General features: G+C 49.7%; 1 protein-coding gene across 4 annotated transcripts in view; it reads left to right on the top strand.

The window, feature by feature from the left end:
* The window catches only part of LOC132386780 (NACHT, LRR and PYD domains-containing protein 3-like), a 46,553-nt gene extending 28,014 nt beyond the window's left edge, over positions 1-18,539 (top strand). For all 4 annotated transcript variants that reach the window (XM_059959117.1, XM_059959115.1, XM_059959118.1 and 1 more), the window contains 4 exons: positions 2,297-4,052; positions 13,143-13,229; positions 17,989-18,156; positions 18,321-18,539. In XM_059959117.1, coding sequence (XP_059815100.1) covers positions 2,297-4,052; positions 13,143-13,229; positions 17,989-18,156; positions 18,321-18,414 — 2,105 coding nt within the window. In that variant the 3' untranslated portion in view covers positions 18,415-18,539. The remainder of the gene's footprint in view (positions 1-2,296; positions 4,053-13,142; positions 13,230-17,988; positions 18,157-18,320) is intronic.
* The last annotated feature ends 364 nt before the right edge of the window (positions 18,540-18,903 follow it).

The following is an 18,903-nucleotide window of genomic DNA, read 5'->3' as shown; positions in this document are numbered from 1 at the left end:
TCAGCGACCTCTCTCAGATCTCTGGGACGTAGTCCATCTGGCCCAGGTGACTTTGCACCTTAAGAGTTGCCGAGATGTTTTTCTTTTGTAATAGCAATGGCACTCACTCCTACTGCCTGTCACTCGCAGACCACTTCATGCTGCTAGCGTCTGGAACAGTGAAGATATATGCAGAGTGCACATTCTCCAGTGTTCCAGCATGGACTCTCACCTCTCTTTTAATCTTTATATAACTGAAAAAAGTGTTTATTATCCTGCTTTATATTATTGGCTTTTCTGCTCTCATATTTCATCTTTTCCTGCCTCTGTAATTCGCTTTATTCCATTGCGATACTGATACTGTAAGTTATGCCTCTCCCTCTCAATCTGTATTATGAATTCACTCATATTATGATCACTATCTCTTAATGGTTCTTTTACATTAAGCTCCCTCATCAGATCAGGGCTATTACACAACACCCAATCAAAGACGTCGTCTCAAGCACAAGCTGCTCTGAAACCCTATCTCGTGGGAATTCAATAAATTCCCTCTCTTGCAATCTGATTCCTGACGTTTGTTTGATTTTCTTATTCCCCGTGCACATTGAAGTCCTTCATTACAACTGCGTCATTGGCTTTAACACATGCCTTTTCCAACTCAACTTTGCAATCTCAACCCCACACATTCGCTATTTTCAGGCCAATATAGGATCCCCATAAAGCTTTTTTTTAAACTCTTACAGTTTCCTACCTCCACGCACAAAGCTTCAACATTCTCTAACCCTATGTCACCTCTTTCTGCAGATGTGATTCCACCTCGAACCAGCACAGCCACATCACCAACGCCTATGCCTTCCTGCCTGCCCTTTCGATAAGACGTAAATCTTCTAACGTTAAGCTCCCAGCTATGGTCTTCTTTCAGCCACGACTCAGTGATGCCCACGACATCATACCGACCAATCTCTAATTGCACCAGAAGTTCGTCCACCTTATTCTGAATATTGAGTGCATTTAAATATAATGCGTTTAGTCCTGCATCTCCACCCTTTTGAATGTTGTCGATGTGGTACAATTTAACAGTTTGCTCCGTCTGTATTTGAACCCAGTCATTGGCTTGTCCACCCTAACATTCATGTTAAACCCATCATCTACTTGTAAAACTGCTGGTTCATCCACAGCTTTATCATCCTAGTTCCAGTCCCCCTGCCATTTCAGGTTAAAACACCTAACAGCCCCAGTAAATCTGCCCGTAAGAATATTGATCCTTATCGGATTAACGTGCAACCCGTGCCTTTTGTACAGGTCCTACCTACCCCGGAAGTGGTCCCAATTATCCAGAAACCTGAATTCCTGCCCCCTGCTCCAAATGCTCTGCCACACATTTCTCTGCCACCTCATTCTATTCCTATTGCCACTGTCGGGTGGCAAAGGCAGCAATCCTGAGATCACTACTTTTGAGTTCCTGCTCCTCAGCTTTTTTCCTAACCCCCTGTGTTCTGTTTTCCAGACCTCCTCCCTTTTCTCTTCCCTACGTTGTTGTTACCAATGTTTGTCACAACTTCTGGCTGCTCAGCCTCCCTTCTCAAGATATTCTGGACGCGTCCAGAAACATTTCAGACAATGGCACCTGAGAGGCAAAGTACCATCGGTGTCCACAGAATCGCCGACCTGCCCTCCTGACTTTAGAGTTCCCCATTACCGCTGCCATCCTCTTCAGCTTCCTGCTCTTCCGCACATCATCGGGGAATTGCCTGGGTTCATGTACCAGCTCCTCGGAGAATTAGAGACTGTAGACCAGTGCGGGGTGTGTCACATCGTGACAAGCTCAGCCTGGAAAAGGAAACTGAAATTATGTTCCTTTTCTGTGGCTCAGTACTGACAGTTTAATCCTAAAGGAGTGTCAAGAACATGGGTTCCATTGTGAGAGAAGTAAAAGTCAGTAGAGCAAGTAAATGCCCCCCCCCCCACTGTTACCCTCTGTAGGGTTGCACAGTTCAGCAGAAGCTGAGCAGTGAAAGCAGTGAAACCACCCGCTCCACACAACACTCTCCTCTCCAGAATCACGTGTGCACTTGTTGCTCGCTGGAACACCGGGGAATCTGCAAACTACCAACAGAGGGGAGAGTGGATACAGCGGATCTGAATCAGATCAGAAATGTTTCTGGGCCGTTGTTCAGTTTCAGACACTCTAATCTCTGATCTCCGAATTTCACCCAAACAATGTCTTTCACAAGAATTTTTTTATTTAAAGAAAATATGTTGCATGCTCCATGTTCATCAGGTCAGGCATTGACAACCTATTTCTGTCTGTCCTAAGATGTTCGAAGGAAACACATGGAGACTCTGCGGACACAAACTGAAACACTGAGAGTGAACACGATCCTGATGAGGGAGAAGGTGAAGGTTTTCCAGCTGGTTGATAGATACGCTGAGCTCACGGTCATTTCTACTGTTCGAGATCGGACACTGGTGGAACATGAGCTCCTGGCAAGAGGCAGAGAACACGAGGAGTGGAGAGAAAAAGGTCTCCGTGGTAAGCTAGAAAAAATCCGGACTGATCAGTTATTCAAGAGGAGTTTTGTTCAGAAATTGAAAAGATCTATCTTTAGAAACAAATCAGGGATGTCCGCAGCAGTGGCCGGAGTCCCAGGGATCGGGAAAACAACAATGGTACAAAAGATTGTTTACGACTGGGCCGAGAGGAAGATATACCAACAATTCCAGTTTGTCTTCAGTTTCAAATTCCGGGATTTAAACACCATTAACTGCAGAATAAACCTGAAGGAACTGATTCTGGATCAGTATCCTTACTTTGGGAATATCCTGAGAGAGGTCTGGAAGAACCCAGAGGGATTGCTGTTTATATTTGATGGTTTGGATGAATTCAAACACAGAATCGATTTTGCTGACAGTCGGAGAGATACAGAACCCAAGCACCAGTGTCCAGATCCCGAGTGGTGGTGCGAAGTGTCTGACATTGTGTACAGTTTAATCCAGGGCAAGCTGCTCCCAGGGTGTTCAGTGCTGGTGACCACCCGCCCCACTGCGTTACATTTATTGGAAAAGGCCGATATCAGTGTCTGGGCTGAAATCCTGGGATTTGTTGGTGAGGAACGGAAGGAATATTTTATCAGGTATTTTGAAGATCAGACGGTGGCCGAAGCTGTTTTCAATTATGTGAAGGAGAATGAGATCCTGTACACCATGAGCTACAACCCCTCCTACTGCTGGATCCTCGCTCTGGCACTGGGCCCCTTCTTCACACAAAGAGTCAGGGACCCACAGCGAGTTCCCAAGACCATCACCCAACTGTACTCCTACTATATTTACAACATCCTGAAAAACCATGGTCGTGAGATTGAGAACCCCCGTGATGTGTTACTCAGGGTTGGTCAGATGGCCTTCAGAGGAGTGTCCGAGAGGAAGATTGTGTTTACAGATGGAGATTTGAGCAAGTACAATCTGCAGCCTTCCCAGTTCCTGTCTGGGTTCCTGATGGAGCTTTTGGAGAGAGAGGATTCTGCCCAAAGCGTGGTCTACACATTCCCACACCTCACCATCCAAGAGTTTGTAGCTGCAGTCGCACAATTCCTGAATCCACATTCCGGGGATATCCTGAAATTCCTCACTGAAGCCCACAACACAACAGATGGGCGATTTGAGGTATTTCTCCGTTTTGTTGCTGGTCTCTCCTCCCCAATGACAGCTCGGGGCCTGGAGGAGTTTCTGGGTCCATTTCCTCATCAAACAACCTGCCGGGTGATTGACTGGGTGACGGAGGAGGTTAAACGCCAGAGTGGAAACACTTGGAGTGAAGCTGGTAAAAGGAGCCTCCTGAACACATTGCACTACCTGTTTGAGTCTCAGAATCGTGGACTGGCTCAGGCCGCTCTGGGATCTGTGGAAAAACTTTCATTCCGTGGAATGACACTGACCCCGATGGACTGCGCGGTCCTGTCTCATGTCATCGGACTTTGTGATGCAATAAAACACCTCGACCTGCAGGACTGCCACATTCAGTGTGAAGGAATCCAGCAGCTGGGACCCGGGCTGCACAAGTGCCAGGAGTTGAGGTAACTTGGTTTGTCTCTCACTCCGAACTGTGAAACTGTTCCATTATGTTGTTTCAATTGTAAAGGGATTTCGGTAAATTTGTAGTAAATCAGATTGTGAAGAATTGTGACAAATGCCCAGGGGATCAGTCAGTAATTCCCCAAGGACGGGAGGGTTATGTGGATCCTTGTGAAGGGATGTTGGAGACTTCATCAGATCAGTGAACAATGACCATTGGTTTAATGGTAGTAAATCACAGGAATGACCGTGTTTCTCGCTGCCTGTGACACGTCCCTTGACAATGTTCCTTCTCACTGTTACTGACACCCAGACCAACACTGACTGCAGCAGGTGGGTCAGAGATTCACACCCCCTTCCCGTTGAGGGACAAGAGACCGTCAGCAGACTGTCCCAGTGAGAAGGAAAGAAATACCATTGTGAGATTGTCCTCCCCTGCCCTTCCCCGTGTGTGACTTTGCTCACTTCCAGATACGCAAAGAGCGAGGGCGCATCTCCTCTGGGCCTCTGTTCAGACACAACACACACGTACAAAAAATTGTCTGCGTCCTCTCGTCTTGTAGGATTATCGTTTACACTTGGAATCCTCCTGTGGGACCTCTCATTCCAATCTCCCTTCCATTCTTTGGAATATAGCCACCATCCCCATTCCTCCTGTGGGCTCTCTATTACTCTTTCCTCATCCACCTGTGGGATGTCTTTTCCAAACCCCCCACCCTTCCTGTGAGATCTCTCCTCCCCATTCCTCTTCCTCCTGTGAGATCTCTCTTCCCTATCCCCTTCCTTCTATGCATTTCTCTTTCCCATCCCTTCCTGCTGTTGGAACTCTCTTCCCCATACCCTTTCCTCCTGTGGGATCTCTCCTCCCCATCCCCCATCCACCTATGGGATCTCTCTTCCCCATCCCCCTTCCTCCTGTGGGATCTCCTCACCCCATCCCCCATCCACCTGTGGGATCTCTCTTCCCCATCTCCCTTTCCTCCTGTGGGATCTCTCTTCCCCATCCCCCATCCACCTGTGGGATCTCTCTTCCCCATCTCCCTTTCACCTCTGAGATCACTCTTCCCCATCCCCCTTCCTTCTATGGATTTCTCTTCCCCATCCCCCTTCCTCCTGTGGGATCTCTTTCCCCCATCGACTTCTTCCTGTCGGATCTCTCTTTGGCATGCCCCATTGTCCTGTGGAAATTCTCTTCCCCGACCCCCTTCCTCCTGTGGGAACTCTCTCCCACATCCCTCCTCCTTCTGGCCGATCTCTCAACCCCTTCCCCCTTCATCCTGTTTAATCTCTCTCTATATACCCCTTCCTCCTGTGGGATCTCTTTTCCCATGCCTCATCCTGCTGTGGGATCTCTCTTCCACACTCCCATGCCGCCTGTGGGATCTCCCTTCCCCATCCCCTTTTTCCTGTGGGATCTCTTCCTCCTTTGGGATATCTCTCCCCCATCCCCCTTCCTCCTTTGGGATCTCTCTTCCCCATCCCCATTCCCCTTTCACCTGTGGGAACTCTCCTCCCCATAGAATCATAAAATCATAGAACACTACAGCACAGAAAACAAGCCATTCGGTCCTTCTAGTCTGTACCAAAACCTTATTCCGCTAGTCCCATTGACCTGCACCCAGTCCATAACCCTCCAGTCCTCTCCCATCCATGTATCTATCCAATTTATTCTTAAAGCTGAAGAGTGAGTCCATATTTTCCTCATCAGATGGCAGCTCGTTCCACACTCTCACCACCCTCTGAGTGAAGAAGTTCCTCCTAATGCTCCCCCTAAACCTTTCCCCTTTCACGCTGAAGCCATGTCTTCTCATATTTATCTCTCCTAATCTATGTGGAAAGAGCCTATTCGCATTTACCCCGTCTATACACTCATAATTTTGTAAACCTCTATCAAATCTCCCCTCATTCTTCTATGATCCAAGGAATAAAGTCCTAACCTGCTCAATCCTTCCTTGTAACTCAACTCCTGAAGACCTGGCAACATCCTAGTAAATCTCTGCACTTGTTCAACCTTACTGATCTCCTTCCTGTAGTTAGGTGATCAGAACTGCACACAATACTCCAAATTTGGCCTCACCAATGTCTTAGACAACCTCACCATAATATTCCAACTCCTATACTCATTACTTTGATTTATGAATGCCAGGGTGGCAAAAGCCTTTTTTACAACACTGTCCACCTGTGAAGCCACTTTCAGGGAATTATGTATCTGAATCCCCGGATCCCTCTGTTCCTCCGCACTCTTCAGTGCCCTACCGTTTATCGTGTATGTCGTACCTTGATTTGTACTTCCAAAATGGAACACCTCACACTTGTCTGCATTAAATTCCACCTGCCATTTTCTGGCCCATTCTTCCAGTTGGTCCAGATCCCTCTGGAAGCTTTGAAAGCCTTCCTCGCTGTCCACAACGCCTCTAACTTAGTGTCATCCGCAAACCTGCAGATCCAATTTATCACATTATCATCTAGATCATTGATACAGACTACAAACAACAATGGTCCCAGCACAGATCCCTGAGACACACCACTAGTCACAGGCCTCCAGTCTGAGAAACAATCATCCACTACCACTCTCTGTCTTCTCCCACACAGCCAATTCGAATCCAGTTTACAACCTCTCCATGGATACCTAGTGACTGGATGTTTAGAAATAACCTCTTATGTGGGACCTTGTCAAAGGCCTTACAAAAGTGAATGTAGACAACATCCACAGCCTTTCCTTCATATGCATTCTTGGTAACCTCCTCGAAAAACACTACAGGATTCATTAAAAATGATCTACCACACACAAATTCATGCTGACTATCTTTAATCAGCCCTTGGCTGTCCGAATCCTTGTATATCCGATCTCTCAGAACAACTTCTGATAATATACCTATTACTGATGTCAGGCTCACTGGGCTGTCCCGTCTACGCACAGCTGTGATATTCCCCTGACAGGTAATGTCACTTCTCATCCTTTCATCCCTCCCCCCATCACGTCTGAAACAATGGAAACCCGGAACATGAAGCTGCCAGTCCTGCCCCTCCTGCAAACCAAGTCTTACTAATAGCAATAATGTCGATATCATCGTGCCAATCCACGATCTAAACTCATCTGCCTTACCTGCAATACTCCTTGCATTGAAATAGATGCACCTGAGAACATTTCTATCACATACAAACCATTGATATCTGTCTATACAAGCAGTCCTCGCATGACCCTTATCCTCCACCACCTCACTATCTGCTCTAACACTCTGGTTCCCCTCCCCCTGCAACCTTGTTTAAAACCCCGGGAGCAGAACTTGCTAACCTACCGACAAGGATGTTAGTCCCCTCCAGTTCAGGTGCAAACTGTCCAATTCGAACTGGTCCCACCTCCCCTGGAAGAAAGCCCAATTGTCCAGAAACATGAGCCCCTCCCTCATGCACCATCCCCTCAGCCACGTATTTAGCTGCATTATCTTCCTATTTCTAGCCTCACTAGCACGTGTCATGGGCAGCAATCCTCCTGTGAGATCTCGCTTTCCCATCCCCCTTTCATCCTCTGGGATTTCTGTTCCCACTCCCCCTTCCTTCCAACTGTTGGATCTCCCCTCAGAATCCACATTCCTCCCGTGGATCCCTCATCCCCATCCCCCTTCCTCCTGTGGGATCTCTCTTCCACATCCCTCATCCTGCTGTAGGATATCTCTTCCAAATCCCCATTCCTCCTGTGGGATTTATACTCTCCACCCTTTTATTCCTATGTGATCTCTCATCCCCATCCCATTTCCTATTGTGGGATCACTCCTCCCCGTCCCCCTTCCTCCTGTGGGATCTCTCTTCCGCGTCCTCCTTCCTCCTGGCCGATCTCTCAAGCCCTTCCCCCTTCATCCTGTTTAATGCCTCTCTCTCCGCTCCCCTTCCTCCCTTGGGATCTCCCTTCCCCATCCCCTTCTTCCTGTGGGATCCCCTCCCCATCCCCTCTCCTCCAGTGGTATCCCTTCCCATCCCCCTTCCTCCTGTGGGATCTTTCTACCCCATCCCCCTGTGTGTTCTCTCTTCCCCATCCCCCTTCCTCCGGTGGGATCACTTTTCCCCTTCCCCTTTCTTCCTATGGGATGTCTCTTCCCCATCCCCCTTCCCCCTGCGAGTTCTCTCTACCCGTTCCCACATCCCCCTGTGGGTTATCACTTCCCCATCTCCCTCCTGTGTGATCTCTGCTCCCCATCCCCCTTCCTCCTGTGAGGTCTCTCTTCCCCATCCCCTTTCCTCCTGTGGGATCTCTCTTCCCCATCCCCTTTCCTCCTGTGGGATATCCCTTCCCCATCTCCCTTCCTCCTGTGGGAGCTCTCTTCCCATTCGTCCTTCTGCCTGAGTGAACTCTCCTCCCCACACCCCTTCATAGAATCATAAAATCATAAAACACCAGTGCACAGAAAACAAGCCATTCGGCCCTTCTGCTTTGTGCCGAATCTCTATTCCGCTTGTCCCATTGACCTGTACCCAGTCCATAACCTTCCAGTCCTCTCCCAACCATACATTTATCCAATTTATTTTTAACACTTAAGAGTGATTCTGCATTTTCTACATCAGATGGCAGCTTGTTCCACACTCTCACTACTCTCTCAGTGAAGAATTTCCCCCTAAACCTTTCCCCTTTCACTCTGAACCAAGTCCTCCTGTAATTTATCTCTCCTAATCTATGTGAAAGAGACTATTTGCATTTGCCCTGACTATACCCCTCAGAGTTTTGTAAACCTCTTTGAAATCTCCCCGCATTCTTCTATGCTCCAAGGAATAAAGTCCTAACCTGTTCAATCTTTCCTTGTAACTCAACTCCTGAAGACCGGGCAACATCCTAGTAAATCTTCTCTGCACTTGTTCAACCTTACTGATATCCTTCCTATAGTTCAGTGACCAGAACTGCACACAATACTCCATATTTGGCCTTACCAATGTCCTGTACAACCTCACCATAACATTCCAACTCCTATACTCAACTTTGATTTATGAATGCCAGGATGCCAAAAGCCTTCTTTACAACCCTGTCTACCTGTGACGCCACTTTCTGGGAATTATGTATCTGAATTCCCAGGTCCCTTTGTTCCTCCGCACTCCTCAGTGCCCTACCATTTACTGTGTATGTCATACCTTGATTTGTCCTTCCAAAATGCAACACCTCACACTTGTCTGCATTAAAGTGGTGAATAGTGGTGTGCCTCAGGGATCTGTACTGGGTCCAATCTTGTTTGTCATATACATTAATGATCTGGATGATGGGGTGGTAAATTGGATTAGTAAGTATGCAGATAATACTAAGATAGGTGACATTGTGGATAATGAAGGTTTTCAAAGCTTGTTGTTCAGAGATTTAGGCCACTTAGAAGAGTGGGCTGAAAGATGGCAGATGGAGTTTAATGCTGATATGTGTGAGGTGATACATTTTGGTAGGAGTAATCCAAAAATGACATATATGGTAAATGGTAGGGCACTGAGGAATGCAGCAGAACAGAGTGATCAAGGGATAATGGTGCAGCGTTCCCTGAAGGTGGAATCTAATGTGGATAGGGTGCTGAAGAAAGCTTTTGGTATACTGGCCTTTATAAACCAGAGCATTGAGTATAGGAGATGGGATGTAATGTTAAAATTGTACAAGGCATTGGTGAGCCCAAATTTGGAGTATTGTGTACTGTTCTGGCCACTGAATTATAGGAAAGATGTCAACAAAATAGAGAGAGTACAGAGTAAATTTACTAGAATGTTACCTGGGTTTCAGCACTTAATGAAAAGCTAGGTCTTTATTCTTTGGAGCATAGAAGGTTGAGGGGGGACTTGATAGAGGTATTTACAATTATGAGGGGGATAGATAGAGCTGACGTGGGTAGTCTTTTTTCCATTGAGAATAGGGGAGATTCGAACAAGAGGGAATGAGTTGAGAGTGAAAGGGCGAAAGTTTAGGGGTAACACAAGGGAGAACTTCTTTACTCAGAGAGTAGTAGCTGTGTGGAACGAGCTTCCAGTAGAAGTGGTAAAGGCGGGTTTGATTTTGTCATTTAAAAAAAAATTGGATAGGTATATGGACAGGAAAGGAATGAGGGTTATGGGCTGAGTGCGGGTAGGTGGGATTAGGTGAGAATAAGCATTCGGCACAGACCAGAAAGGCCGAGATGGCCTGCTTCCCTGCTCTAATCGTTATCTGGTTATATGTCATATGTTATAAATTCCATCTGCCATTTTCTGGCCCATTTTTCCAGTTGGTCCACATCCCTCTGCAAGCTTTGAAAGCCTTCCTCGCTGTCCACAACGCCTCTATCTTAGTGTCATCAGCAAACCTGCTGATCCAATTTATCACATTATCATCCAGATCATTGATTTCGACAACAAAGAACAATGGTCCCAGCACAGATCCCTGAGACACACCACTAGTCACAGGCCTCCAGTCTGAGAAGCAATCATCCACTACCACTCTCTGTCTTCTCCCACACAGACAATTTGAATCCAGTTTACAATCTCTCCATGGATACCTCGTGTCTGAACCTTCTGAACTAACCTTTTATGTGGGACCTTGTCAAAGGCCTTACTAAAGTCCATGTAGACAACATCCACAGCCTTTCCTTCATATGTATTCTTGGTAACAACCTCGACAAACACTACAAGATTCATTAAACATGATCTAACATGAAAGCCATGTTGACTATCTTTTATCAGCCCTTGGCTGTCCAAATCCTTGCATATCCGAACTCTCAGAACACCTTCTGATAAATTACCTGTTATGGATGTCAGGTTCACTGGCCTGCAATGACCTGGTGTACTTTTGGAGCCTTTTTCAAACAACGGAACAACATGAGCTACCCTCCAATCCTACGGCACCGCACCCCTGTCTGAGGACATTTTAAATATTTCTGCCAGGGCCCCTGCAATTTCTACACCAGTCTCTCTCAAGGTCCGAGGGAATATCATGGCAGTTCCGGGGGATTAATCTACCTTTATTCACTGTAAGGCAGCAAGCAGCTTCTCCTCTTTAATCTCTATATGTTCCATGACACTACTGGTTGTTTCCCTTAATTCCATATCCGCTATGCCAGTTTCCTGAGTAAACACTGACGCAAAAAAACTGTTTAAGATCTCCCCCATCTCGTGAGGCTCCACACAGAGACGACCACTCTGATCTTCTAGGGGACCAATTTTGTCCTTTACTATCATTTTACTCTTAATATACTTGTAGAAACCGTTCGGGTTTACCTTCACATTATCCGCCAAAGCAACCTCATGTCTTCTTTTTGCCTTCCTGATTTCCTTCTTTAGTATTTGCTTACATTTTCTATACTCTTCAAGTACCTCATTTGTTCCTTGTTTCCTATAGCTGCTAAACACCTACTTAAGCAGATCGCCAATATCCCTTGAAAACCAAGGTTCCCTCTGCCTGTTAACTTTGCCTTTAATCCTGGCAGGAACATGCAAACTCTGCACTCTCAAAATTTCACCCTTGAAGGCGTTCCACTTACTGAACACATCCTTGCCAGAAAACAACTTATCCCAATCCACTCTTCCCAGATCCTCTCTCATTTCCACAAAATTGGCCCTTCTCCAATTCAGAACCTTAACTGGCGGACCAGTCCTATCCTTATCCATAATTATCTTGAAACTAATGACATCATGGTCACTGGACCCAAAATGTTCACCTACACATACTTCTGTCACCTGACCTGTCTGGTTACTTAATAGGAGATCAGGTACTGCACCCTCTCTCGTTGATACCTCAATATATTGATTTAGAAAACTTTCCTGACACATTTGACAAACTCCACGCCATCTAACCCTTTCTCAGAATGGGAGGCCCCGTCAATATGTGGAAAGTTAAAATCCCCTACAATTACGACTTTCTGTTTCTTACATCGGTGTGCTACCTCTCTACAGATTTGCTCCTCGAATTCTCTCTAACTACTGGGCGGTCTATAATACAACCCTATTAGTGTGCTCACACCTTTCCCGTTCCTCAGCTCCACCCATATGGCCTCTGTAGACGAGCCCTGCGGGCTCTCCCGTCTACGCACAGCTGTGATATTTTCCCTGACTGGTAATGGCACTCCTCTCCCTTTCATCCCTCCCCCTATCACATCTGAAACAATGGAAACCCGGAACATGAAGCTGCCAGTCCTGACCCTCCTGCAAACCAAGTCTTACTAATAGCAATAATGTCGATATCATCGTGCCAATCCACGATCTAAACTCATCTGCCTTATCTGCAATACTCCTTGCATTGAAATAGATGCACCTGAGAACATTTCTATCACATACAAACCATTGATATCTTTCTATAGAAGCAGTCCTCGCATGACCCTTATCCTCCACCACCTCACTATCTGCTCTAACACTCTGTTCCCACTCCCCCTTCCTTCCAACTATTGGATCTCTCCTCAGCATCCCCCAACCTCCAGTATGATCTTGCTTCCCCACCCACTTCCTCCTGTCTCGTCTCTCGTCCCCATGCCCCATCATCCTATGGGATCTCTATTCCCCATTCCAATTCCTTCTGTGGGATTTCTCTCCCCCATCCCCCTTCCTCCTGTGGGATCTCTCATCCCCATCCCCCTTCCTCTGGTGGTATCTCTCTCTCCCATCCCCCTTCCTGCTGTGGGATCTCTCTTCCCCATCCCCCTTCCTCCTGTGGGATCTCTCTTCCCCATCCCCCTTCCTCCTGTGGGATCTCTTCCCCAACCCCCTTCCTCCTGTGGGATCTCTCTTCCCCATCCCCCTTCCTCCTCTGGGATCTCTTCCCCAACCCCCTACCTCCTGTGGGATCTCTCTTCCCCATCCCTTTAGCTTGGGTGGGTCTATTTCGCTGTGTCCCATTGACATTTCTGCATTTCGGTCAGAAACACTTTTCTCTCCATCAGGGAATGGGACAGTATATGTGGGGTTTAGAGGGTCACACTGACAGACGAAATTACCGACATTCGGTAAATACCCTGGAGCTGGGCAGTGAGGGACATTGACAGTGATGGGAACTCCGATCAGTGATTTACTGGACAGTTTAATGTTTCCTGAAATATCCGAGTGAGAGAAATTCCCCCAGACCCACGGTTTGAATCACTTTGTTTATCAATCTGTCTGTTTGCGTTTAGATTTGGGCGGAATGACCTGGGAGATTCAGGAGTGAAACTGGTGTCTGCGGCTCTGAGGAACCCGGAGTGTAAAATACAGATACTGTGGTAAGTACCAGACTGTGGGAGATTGTGTTTACAGTCACTGGGTGTCTGACACTGAGAATGAATGTGATCAGTTGACACATAGAAAACATACAGGACAATAAAGGCCCTTCGGCCCACAAAGCTGTGCTGAACATGTTTCTACCTTAGAATTACCTCGGTTTTACCCATAGTGCTCTATATTTCTAAGCTCCATGTAACCATCCTGGAGTTTAAAGTTTTCGCCTCCAGCAGCCCATTCTTAAAACTATGCCCTCTCGTGCTAGCCATTTCAGCCCTGGGGAAAAGACCGACTATCTACACGATCAATGCCTCTCATTATCTTGTACACCTCTATCAAATCACCTCTCATCCTCCGTCACTCCAAGAGAAAAGGCCGAGTTCACTCAAACTGTTCTCATAAGGCATGCTCCCCAATCCAGGCAACATCCTTGTAAATCTCCTCTGCACCCTGTCTATGGTTTCCACATCCTTCCTGTAGTGATTGCTACCCCATTCCTCTTCTACCTGTGGGATCTTTCTTCCACATCCCCCTTCCTCCTGTGGGATCTCTCTTCCACATCCCCCTTCCTCCTGTGGGATCTCTCCTCCCCATCCCCCTTCCTCCAGTGGGATCTCTCTTCCCAATCCCCTTCCTCCTGTGGGATCTCTCTTCCCCATCCCCCTTCCTCCTGTGGGATCTCTCTTCCCCATCCCCCTTCCTCCTGTGCGATCTCTCCTCCCCATTCCCCTTCCTCCTGTGGGATCTCTCTTCCCCATCACCCTTCCACCTGAGGGATCTCTCCTCCCCATCCCCCTTCCAAAAGTAGGATCTCTCGTCCCCATCCCCCTTCCTCCTGTGGGATCTCTCCTCCCCATCCCCCTTTCTCCTGTGGGATCTCTCTTCACCATCCCCCTTCCTCCTGTGGGATCTCTCTTCCGCATCACACTTCCTGCTGTGGGATCTCTCTTCCCCATCCCCATTCCTCCTGTGGGACCTCTCCTCCCCATCCCCCTTCCTCCTGTGGGGTCTCCCCTCCCCGTCCACCTTCCTCCTGTGGGATCTCCCGTCCCCGTCCACCTTCCTCCTGTGGGGTCTCCCCTCCCCGTCCACCTTCCTCCTGTGGGTTCTCCCCTCCCCGTCCACCTTCCTCCTGTGGGATCTCCCGTCCCCGTCCACCTTCCGCCTGTGGGATCTCCCCTCCCCGTCCACCTTCCCCCTGTGGGATCTCCCCTCCCCGTCCCCCTTCCCCCGTGGGGTCTCTCGGACCCGTCCCCCTTCCCCTTGTGGGGTCTCTCTTCCCCGTCCCCCTACCACCTGTGGGATCTCTCCTCCCCGTCCACCTTCCTCCTGTGGGATCTCTTCCCCGTCCCCCTTCCTCCTGGGGGATCTCTCCTCCCCATCCCCCTTCCTCCTGAGGGATCTCTCCTCCCCGTCCCCCTTCCTCCTGTGTGGTCTCTCCTCCCCGTCCCCCTTCCTCCTGTGGGGTCTCTCCTCCCCGTCCCCCTACCACCTGTGGGGTGTCTCCACCCCGTCCCCCTTCCTCCTGTGGGATCTCTCCTCCCCGTCCCCCTTCCTCCTGAGGGATATCTCCTCCCCGTCCCCCTTCCTCCTGAGGGATCTCTCCTCCCCGTCCCCCTTCCTCCTGTGGGATCTCCCCTCCCCGTCCCCCTTCCTCCTGTGGGATCTCCTCCCCGTTCCCCTTCCTCCTGTGGGTTCTCTCCTCCCCGTCCCCCTTGCTGCTGTGGGATCTCTCTTCCCCATCCCCTTCCTCCTGTGGGATCTCTCTTCCCCATCCGCCTTCCTCCTGTGGGGTCTCTCCTCCCCGTCCCCCTTCCTCCTGAGGGATCTCTCCTCCCCGTCCCCCTTCCTCCTGTGGGGTCTCTCCTCCCCGTCCCCCTTCCTCCTGTGGGGTCTCTCCTCCCCATCCCGCTACCACCTGTGGGGTGTCTCCTCCCCGTCCCCCTTCCTCCTGTGGGATCTCTCCTTCCCCCCTTCCTCCTGAGGGATATCTCCTCCCCGTCCCCCTTCCTCCTGAGGGATCTCTCCCCGTCCCCCTTCCTCCTGTGGGATCTCCCCTCCCCGTCCCCCTTCCTCCTGTGGGATCCCCTCCCCGTTCCCCTTCCTCCTGAGAGATCTCTCCTCCCCGTCCCCCTTCCTCCTGTGGGATCTCCCCTCCCCGTCCCCCTTCCTGCTGTGGGATCTCTCCTCCCCGTCCCCCTTCCTCCTGAGGGATCTCTCCTCCCCGTCCCCCTTCCTCCTGTGGAGTCTCTCCTCCCCGTCCCCCTTCCTCCTGTGGGGTCTCTCCTCCCCATCCCACTACCACCTGTGGGGTGTCTCCTCCCCGTCTCCCTTCCTCCTGTGGGATCTCTCCTCCCCGTCCCCCTTCCTCCTGAGGGATCTCTCCTCCCCGTCCCCCTTCCTCCTGTGGAGTCTCTCCTCCCCGTCCCCCTTCCTCCTGTGGGGTCTCTCCTCCCCATCCCGCTACCACCTGTGGGGTGTCTCCTCCCCGTCCCCCTTCCTCCTGTGGGATCTCTCCTCCCCATCCCCCTTCCTCCTGAGGGATATCTCCTCCCCGTCCCCCTTCCTCCTGTGGGATCCCCTCCCCGTTCCCCTTCCTCCTGAGGGATCTCTCCTCCCCGTCCCAATTCCTCCTGTGGGATCTCCCCTCCCTGTCCCCCTTGCTGCTGTGGGATCTCTCCTCCCCGTCCCCCTTCCTCCTGTGGGATCTCTCCTCCCCGTCCCCCTTCCTCCTGTGGAGTCTCCTCCCCCCGTCCCCCTTCCTGCTCTGGGATCTCTCTTCCCCATCCCCTTCCTCCTGTGGGATCTCTCTTCCCCATCCCCCTTCCTCCAAGATGCTATGGTTAAAGAGATAGAATTGCGATCACTATCTCCAAAATGCTGTCCCACTGAGAGATCTGACACCTGACCAGGTTTGTTGCCCAAAACCAGATCAAGTACAGCCTCTCCTCTTGTAGGCTTATGTAGATATTGCTTCAAGAAACCTTCCTTAACACACTTCACAAACTCCACCCCATCGACACCCCTCACTCTAGGGAGATGCTAATCAGTAGTTGGGAAATTAAAATCTCCCACTTCAACAACCCTGTTATTGTTACTCCTTTCCAGAATCGGTCTCCCTATCTGCTCCTCGATGTCCCTGTTACTGTTGGGGGTGGTCTATACAATACACCCAGTAGAGTTATTGACCCCTTCCTGTTCCTAACTTCCACCCACAGAGACTCACTCACACACAGACAATCATTTATTTTATTCATCATACTCCTCGCATTAAAATAGACACATCTCAAACCATCGGACTGAGTGCCTCCCTTCTCTATCACCTGCGTATCCTCCCTTTCACACTGTCTCCAAATTCTCTCTATTTGTGAGCCGACCTTCCTCTCCTCCGTCACATCAATTTGGTTCCCTCCCCCCAGCAATTCTAGTTTAAACTCTCCCCAGTAGTCTTAGCAAACCTTGCTGTCCGTATATTAATATACGGGATTCAAGTGCAACCCGTCCTTTCTGTGCAGGTCACACCTGCTCCAAAAGAGGTCCCAATGATCCAGAAATCTGAATCCCTGCCTTCTGCTCCAATCCCTCAGTCACGCGTTTATCCTCCGCCTCATCCTAATCTTATTCACACTGTCACGTGGGACAGACAGTAATTCCGAGATCACTACCTTTGAGGTCCTGCTTCTCAAATTACTTCCGAACACCCTGTAGTCTGTTTTCAGGACCTCTTCCCTTTCCCTACCAATGTCACTGGTACCAATATGTACCACGACCTCCAGTTGTTCTCCCTCCCACTGCAGGATATCTTGGACGTGATCAGGAACATGCTGGCCCTGGAAACTGGGAGGCAAACTACCATCCGAGTTTCTTTACTGCATCCACAGAATCGTCTGTCTGACCCCCTAACTATAGTCCCCTATCTCTGCTGCCATCCTCTTCCTTTCTCCACTCTCCTGAGCCACAGGGCCAGACTGTGCCAGAGGTGTAGCTGTTGTTGCTCCCTCTCCAGCAGTACGCAAACCGGAGTAGTTATTGTCAAGGGGAACAGCCACTGGGGTATTCACTAGTACCTGCTTCTTGCCCTTCCCTCTCCTGACTGTGACCCAGTTCCTCGGTCTCCCGTGGCTCTGGTGTGACCACCTGCCTGTAACCCCTCTCTATCACCTCCTCGCTCTCCCTGACCAGACGAAAGTCATCGAGCTGCATCTCCAGTTCCCTAACTCGGTCCCTGAGGAGCTGCAGCTCGACACACCGGGTGCAGATGTTGCCGTCCGAAGGCTGGGAGTCTCCAGGATCTCCCACATCTAACACCGAGCACAGAAAACCAGCCTCACACACATACTCTCTGTCCGTATTGTAAACAGATAACCTACCTCACCTCGACCCTTTATCGCCGAAGCCCCATTGAGCCAAAGCCTTCCTACTCTGTCTCCCGCTCCTCTGACGCTCGCTCTGTAAATCTGTCTTCCTTTTAAACTCTTCTCGCTGTTCTCACTGGCCGACTTGCACAGTAGTGCTGAAGAAAAAAATCATTAGTAATTGTCTTACTGATAAACACCGGGGATTTCTACCGTCTCCTGCCTCTCTGTGTCCTTCACCCTCACTCTCTCTCATCTCCAGACTGTGTGAGATTGTGTTTACAGTCACTGGGTGTCTGACACTGAACATTAATGTGATCAGTAATTGTGTTACTGATAAACACCGGGGATTTGTACCGTCTCCTGTCTCTCTGTGTCCTTCACCCTCACTCTCTCTCATCTCCAGGCTGGGGGATGTCGGTCTCACAGATTCTGGTGCCGAGGATCTCGTCTCCGCTCTCAGTACAAAACCATCACTGACGGGGCTGAACCTGAGATCAAACTCGCTGACAGACCGATCTGTCCCCTCTCTCCGCCGCCTCATACAGACCCTCCCGAGTCTGGAGTGGATCTGGTGAGTGTTTGTGTTAATGTTCAATGTGATAAAATATCAGCGGATCCGCGGGTTTTCTGGTGATCTTTGTCTGTGAGTGTTGTTGAAACATTAACCCCGGTCCCCTGTTACTGACACTGTTGTGTAATCTGTTTATTTCATCTTTATTCTCCCATCTGTTTCAGGCTGTGGGACAATCCGTTCAGTGAGACCGGGGAGAAGGAACTGAGATCTCGGCGGGGAGTCAGACCCGGACTGAGAGTGGATCTGAACATCTGAATGTGGGGAATCGGTTCAGTGAGACCGGGAGGAAGGAACTGAGATCTCGGCGGGGAGTCAGACCCGGACTGAGAGTGGATCTGAACATCTGAATGTGGGGAATCGGTTCAGTGAGACCGGGATGAAGGAACTGAGATCTCTGCAGGAACCTAGACCCGGACTGACAGTGCATCTGTGATCCTGTGAACATCTGAATGTGTGAACATCCCCGCCCGCGGGATGGAGACATTTGGCCGACTCCCCGCCCTCCCCTTTAACTCCCGCCCTTACCTTTAACGGCCGCGCGCCGGGGCTGATTCCCAACGGTTTTAACGGAACCGGCTTGGACCTCGCGCTGTGTGCGTCGCTCGCAGCGGTCCCGCAGTGACGTGTTTCCGCCTGTTGTCCGGCGGGGCAGCTTCCGCCGGAAGTGCGTGTTGGAGACTCCCCCACGTGGCGCCCCGGAGAATGATCCGTCTGCACCATTCCATCACTCAATGAATCCCACCC

The sequence above is a fragment of the Hypanus sabinus genome, unplaced genomic scaffold (assembly GCF_030144855.1).
Source record: "Hypanus sabinus isolate sHypSab1 unplaced genomic scaffold, sHypSab1.hap1 scaffold_131, whole genome shotgun sequence".
Lineage (NCBI taxonomy): Eukaryota > Metazoa > Chordata > Chondrichthyes > Myliobatiformes > Dasyatidae > Hypanus > Hypanus sabinus.
Note: the sequence above shows the minus strand (reverse complement) of the source record. Positions and strands in the feature narration are given on the sequence as shown.